Below are 6,844 nucleotides of genomic sequence, written 5' to 3'. Positions count from 1 at the left end.
TCGTATAGCTGCTCCAATTAGCAAGTCCAACGCTCGATTGCACGGCATGTAACGTTTGATGCTCCGTGACAGATGGCAAGAGAGTTTCAACAATAATATTGAACCCTTTAAATAAAGATTTCCGAATTACCACGGTAGCCCCTTGATTGTAACTACCGCGCTCTCGGCCGTTTTCTGCTCAAAGGCACCAGTACCCGAGACTTATGTGCGGGCATTTGGTGTGAAAACGTCATCATACCCCCCGGGGGGGGGGGGGGTACTCGATATATCCCTGGGTGGGGAGGTGCGGCACGGCCCCTCATTCCCTGTTCCTGTTTAAGACAAATATCGCTGATTTTCTTACCCATTTTAAGACAGAATTCCGATTTTTGATACCCTGTTTAAGACATTTAACCCAGTTTAAGACAAAAATTGATAAATCGATACCCTGATTTAGACGAAAAAATGATAAATTCGATACCCTGTTCAAGACAAAAATCCCGAAAAACATACCCTGGCTGGCCGCACGTCCCCATTAAGCCCTTATAAGGGATCACCCCCCTGCATAGCCTTTGGACCGGTCTTCAGGTTAATCAAGCTAACAAAAATAAAACTCTATAAACTACTGAAAGAAGCATCCTAGTAAAACCCAAAACCAAAGACCCAAAACCCAAAGACCTAAAGCCTAAAACCCAAAACTGATTTAAACAAAACAAAACGTGTGATTAACTATAGGTAAGAGATATCCAGTGCCGAGGCCGAGACTGAGGCAATGTCCTTGTTTAAATTATCTTCGGACGTATTACAAAGTCAACAAATTTCCTCTTTCGAACATGTTCGACTGTTTTCGTCGGATTGCGCCATCAAGTTCACTTCTTGCGAATGACGTCATCCCGTTTTTGGCGCGAGCCGCAAATGAAAACCTTGCAAGCGAGACAAGTCGACCTCTCGCGACTTCGTCGCTCGCTCATCCACTTCGCGTACGAAAAATCACGATTCGCTCGCCGAAACATTTTCTCCTGGGATTATCGTGAGGTCGACTTGTGGCAAGTCTAGTATTGATCTTAAAAGTCCTAGTAATGCTTAATGTTCCTGATATGACTGCTCTCGGTAACCTCCTTAGGTCATGCCCAACAGAGCATGTGTGAGGCTCCACCTGACGTCTAACGAGCATTCCCCTACAACATCTATGACGATGTTGTGTCGTTCCACTATGTATCCTGGCATCTGTTGTCGAATCTCATGCATCCGTGGCGCATATTTCACCGATTTCTCTCTGTTCTTGAGGCACATCCCAGTAGGCTCTTGCTTGCTCGTTCTGATGAAGTTCTTTCGGCTCCACCATAGAGTACTACGGTCGAACTATATCGACTAGGTTTCGATCTCGGAGAAGCTCAAAAACGAGGATCTTCAAACCAACATTTTGACGCGCAAGATATTTCATCTGTGCCAAGGCACTAAACCCTGCCAAAACACGTTCCTTAGTCTCTGGGAACTTCCCACACAATCGGCACATCACATCCGAGGAGGTATTCTGACCAGTCTTCTTATAATGATAGACCTTGGTCGGGAGCATTTGTTGGTAAAGTTCCTGGTAAAGTTAAATTCTTCTATCTGTAGATTTTTAAAAGAATTTCATTGTTCTGCGACAAAATCTATTTTTTACATTTTTTGATTAGATTGTCAGTTTGTTTTTTGTTCTTATCGTAAATTCTCTATTTAGTCCCCCCTCTAATAAGCCCCTCCCCTTTTCAGAGAGCGAACGTTATTAAGCACCCACTCTCTTTTGAGCCCGTCCAACCTACTCTCCTACCTTATTCTTCATAACCAAATCACTAAATGATAGACTGTATTAATCATTCACGTCAGTACCACCTCATGTTGACTGATGCGGTATGGTTTATTCACGTGCTGGAAGTTCAGATTTGGTTCGCGCAAGTGAATAAAAATGTTGCAAATACCTTGTATCACTTAAATCTCCATTGCTCTAGTCCAAAACACGAAGAAGGGAACCGTAACTCTAGTCTGTTTCTTTTTTCTTGTTACTGGTAATGCCTTTCCAAAAATTTAAATAAGCCCCCCCCCTCAAACGTGCCTGAAATAAATAACTACTCCCCCCCCTCCGGGTTCAATGTTGATCTTAGTTACTCTATAGTTTCTATGTCAGTTCTTAATTCCTCGTTGTATTTCTCTTGCTTTGCTGATGTTTTCTCTTTGATCTTTCCTACTTGACACACTGTTCCTTCCATCAGTATCCATGTGCTGTGCTCCTTATCCTGAACCGCTACATCTCGAATGGTATGCAAACCCGGCTCCACACATGAATTTCTGCTTAACATATGTAAATTGACATGCCTCCAAAATCCAAAATAAGACGCTGTTTCATCAGTATCCATGTGTTGTGCTCCTTATCCTGTACCACTACATCTTGAATGGTATGCAAACCCGGCTCCACACATGAATTTCTGCTTAACATACGTAAATTGACATGCCTCCAAAATCCAAAATAAGACGCTTGTTCTCGTTGGGCTGAATGGAGAGGATCAAAGGATTAAGAATATTGGGTGGAGAAAACAGCTTCTCAACTCGATTATTAGCCAAAAGCTCCAAGATAGTCCCGCCTCATTCAGAGATGACGCATTATTAGAAAAATGCATTGGCGGCAGGTTAGATGTTGTCGGTCAAATCCGGTCTCAGTTTGAATCCGTTTTTACCTACAGGTTAAGTTGGTGATCCTCATTTTACGTAGGTTGAATACGCGCTTTACCTAGTTTAAAGCAGCCATCCAACCTCGTTCCCAGGGTCCTCTCTCTTCCTTCTTCGAGAAAGTACCCTGGGTGCGGCTGGTCACGTGTCTGCTAGAGTTTTGCAGATTCCAGAAAAATGATTGAAGGGAGGGGCAGTACAGTTAAAGTTTTTATCCACGTGAACTAATACTGGGCCCAGTAGGGAGTGGAAGTTGTAACATCTCTTGGCGCGGGAAAAACCTTGTCTTTCGATAAAGGTCGAAAGATTTTCGGAGATGTCGTCTATTACATGTCATTCCAAACAAACTCCAAAAAAGAATTGTAAATCGTCTGTGTCAGTGGATATCAGTTCGTGTCGGCTGTGTAGAGCGGTTGGGGACAGATTATGGTCGAAAAACCTTTTCGTAAAGAGAAATCGTGCTCTGCTTGTTGCCGCGGAAGATATCTGTGGTCATAGTTTGAAACAAGACAACTTATTACCTCACTTGATATGCAGGGCATGCGAAAGACGGATAAAAAATTTTGTCGCCTTCAAGACCCTTATTACAGAAAGTCAGAAGTCGTCTGAGAGGGTCAAGCGTTGCACTGAAATATCTCCATCGGTGACTCGCACCTTGACGAAGCGCGCGAAAGAGTCCGAGAAAGGAAGTTGTCGTAGACTTCTTTACGACGAACATAGCTCAGCTCAGCAGGCAATGGAAAAGGAGATAAACCTTCAGGATGCTGGGAAGGACCTATTAGATATCTCTACAATCGGCAATGTGCAATATGATGAAGGCCCGTTTCAGGTAAATCGCGCATTTCTTTCGAAATTTTGTTGTTTACTTACCACTGTACGTTGGACAAATTCTATTTATACATAGTCTGAAAACCAGTAAGACGTAGACATCACGCAATGTAAATATAAGACCATATAACCACTCCATCGCATAGCATTCGTTTAGGATGTTAAAGATAGCACATGGTTAATAGAAAGCGCTACAATCCATCTACGAACAGAGCCATCGGCAAATTTGGTTCTGTTTTGTTTAGTTGTTCCTTTTTAAAAAAATCCAAACTCTGCCGTTTACTTTAGATTGCTGAGTAGGTGAGATAGTTTTACATGCATTAAAAAAAATTGATTATTTAAAACCATCCTTTTCCACCAATTTGTAAATCTGAGTTTTGATGTCGATAGCCACTAAGTACGAATAGCAGTACTAAATATATGGTAGATGTGTACCTATAACTCAATAACACTTTGCCAATTGAAAATAATGCATAAAAAGGTCTGAATTAAAAAAAGGCTACAGTAGTTATACCTGATGATTTACAAATTAATTTTTTTGGTTTGTCTTAAACATTCTTTATTCATACCGCTGTTGTTTTCTCTTCACATATTCGCTAACGGCTGCTACAGAAGGAAAACATACCGTTCAGTAATATACAGGAAAAGTTGGAAATACTGGCCAAAGATCCACCTGGCCTCAAAGTCATGACAGATATTGTTTGCAGAACTGTCAATGAAGAGATAAGCAATATGTGTAGAAGATCTGAAAACTCTGTCCTCAGGAAGAAGGAATATGAAGGCTTATCAGATCTTTCCTGGAAGGAAATCTATGTTGAAATAGAAAGCAAATGTCCAGCCACAATGCAGTTCCTTATAACCCTTGCTAATGGAAAGGATGCTGATGAAAAAAAAATGCCACCAGTTTGTCTGATGTACTCTATTTCAATGTTCCTCAGAGTGCCAGAATTGTCAAGGTTGCAAAGATTAAATACAATTCTCCTTAGTGATGGTGGTACAAGCAAAATTGTAAGTCCCAATTGTGTATGTTTTCTGTTATAAACTAACTAGACTGTCCTTCACCATCAACTTTGTCAGAAAGGACTGTTGTACCTTAATATCATACTTGTGTTACCTAGGTACAGTAAAATATGGCCTTGTTCCCCAATTTTTGCAACCTTTCCTTCTTGCTCATTCTAGAGTTCTGTGCAAAGTCAGGCAAAACGTTTCCTTGTTAGACTCTTGGTTGGTGGAGATAACTGAAAAATTGGGGTGGGTGGGAAGGAAAAAGGCTTTCTGCCATCTTTTTCAAGACAACTGCCATTTTTTGCTCAACTGATTTTTTTGTTTGCCTCCACTGGACAAGGGCCTGTCCGGATAGGCTAATGTTCCCTGGTCAGTCCTCTGCTTTGTGTGAACATGGGGGTGTGCCCACACACCCCTCTTTTTTACAGCAGTCAGTCTGATTAGTTACAAATTATTTCTTTGTGCTTTTCCACACACAACAAAAAACAAACCTCTTACTATTTTCAGGCTATGAAGAGATTTCAAAGGTATGGTGTTTGCCTAGATCCAACCAAGAAATATACTGTCCTGGATAGTATTGGAAATCACTTCTTGGACCATGCCATTGAATTGACTAAAAAGGGAAAGAAATTCACCATTGTTTTAGACAACATTGACTGGGAGATAAAGGCTCATGACATGCGCGAAGAGTACCAAAATGTGTCTGAACATGCAGTGGCAAGTTCTTTGGTTTTTGACCGAGTTCCCTCAGACCATATTCCTGATAATGGTCCAAAAAAGGACATCAAGACAACTGATCTTGAGTTTTTTTTACTATCTGATGATGAATTAAGTCAAATTGCAGACCGGTACCGTATTTATGCAGGTCGCATAATTTTAAAAGCTTTTCCTAAATTCAGTTTTTTGGCTGATTTGATACCAAAACACATCCCTCATCAGTACAGTGATGAGATGACAGGAAAATCAGAAGTAGTCACAATGCCAGTTTTAATGAAAGATGAAAAGAAATATTCTGATTGTGTCGATGTCATGGACATGTTTGAAGATTGGGTCCATGAAATCCATACAAAAGCATTTGGTGCTGTAGGAATAAATGCACTTCTACTGCCACCTGGTAGACCAGCAATTCATGCTCCATCACGGCCTGATCAGCCTGGGTCCCATGTTCCTCCTGTGCCAGATTATGCAGAACCACTCTGTGGAGTTAAAGTACCATGCATTGGTGACCAGCTAACGAGAGTCAGGTTTGCAGGAGCCAAAGATCTCCGTGCCGGAGCTCACACCTCCAAGGACAGACTAGACCATCTATATCCATTTCGTTGTGCAGCATGGCACACAAAGAGAAGTTTTCTCAAGGTACATTCTGAAATTATTTATTGTGGTAAATTATACCGTAATATGATTGCATTGAAGTTCTAATGGGATTGTAAGTAACATCTGCAAAATTCTCTGTAATGGATTTAAGATGTAATAAATGACATTATTAATAGTCTGAAAACTATGGGGAGAATTGTGACATTACTAAAATAGTGCATGTTATTCATTCATTTGTTGTTAAATTGATGTAATATACCAAGTATCAGGAATTTTTTTTCATAAAAGGTTTACTCAAGCCTTAAATCCTTGGAATAAACTAGGTTAATTTATGCCTGATACATGAGGCAATATTACTAGTTGCTTCGTGAGAGGCCTTTTACTGGTGTTACTTATTATTATGTCTCAAACCCTGTTGTCCCTAACACTTTTGAAAAGCTAGAGCCAGTTATAGCCTTAATTATAGTCATTCAGAGGCCTTTTGCAGGGAATGTGTTGCATTTGACCTATTGCATAACTTTTGTCACTTGCTTTTTCTCATACTAATGTTATTTTGATTTTAATTTCAACCTTTTTGTACTTCTTAATTAAGATGCTTATATAAGCCAGTACTTCTGATACGCACAACCATTGTAAATAGTTTTTAGTTTTTAACGTAAGTCTGTAATTATATGTTGTTCACTTTCAATTGGGTGTTATTTTCAAATGATTTAACCATGTGAAAATAGTAAAACACACTGATTATGCCCTCAGTATTGAGTTTCCTTTATGTAGTTGAATTTTGAGTAGAAGAACATTGTTATATATAATTTATATATCTTGGATTAAAAAACAGATCATAGTTTATCCTTATGATGATCACAAGTTTCAATAGGTTACTGAGGATGCACAATCACTTAGCAATGAGTATTGAATGACAAATAATTTGTGGGTTAGCTTTCACACCCTCCATAAAGTAGTTTGGAAATTTGCTCACTAGCCCATGTGAACCCAACTTATAAGAACTGTCTAA

At 39.9% G+C, this 6,844-nt stretch overlaps 1 protein-coding gene across 1 annotated transcript in view; it reads left to right on the top strand.

Annotated features, from left to right (window-relative positions):
• Positions 1-3,970: 3,970 nt before the first annotated feature.
• The window catches only part of LOC138060137 (uncharacterized), a 5,191-nt gene continuing 2,317 nt past the window's right edge, over positions 3,971-6,844 (top strand). The window contains exons 1-2 of the mRNA XM_068905853.1: positions 3,971-4,521; positions 5,026-5,874. Of these exons, the coding sequence (XP_068761954.1) occupies positions 4,201-4,521; positions 5,026-5,874 (1,170 nt within the window). The 5' untranslated portion in view covers positions 3,971-4,200. The remainder of the gene's footprint in view (positions 4,522-5,025; positions 5,875-6,844) is intronic.

Source organism: Montipora capricornis, chromosome 8, assembly GCF_036669925.1.
Source record: "Montipora capricornis isolate CH-2021 chromosome 8, ASM3666992v2, whole genome shotgun sequence".
In the NCBI taxonomy this organism is placed as follows: Eukaryota; Metazoa; Cnidaria; class Anthozoa; order Scleractinia; family Acroporidae; genus Montipora; species Montipora capricornis.
Note: the sequence above shows the minus strand (reverse complement) of the source record. Positions and strands in the feature narration are given on the sequence as shown.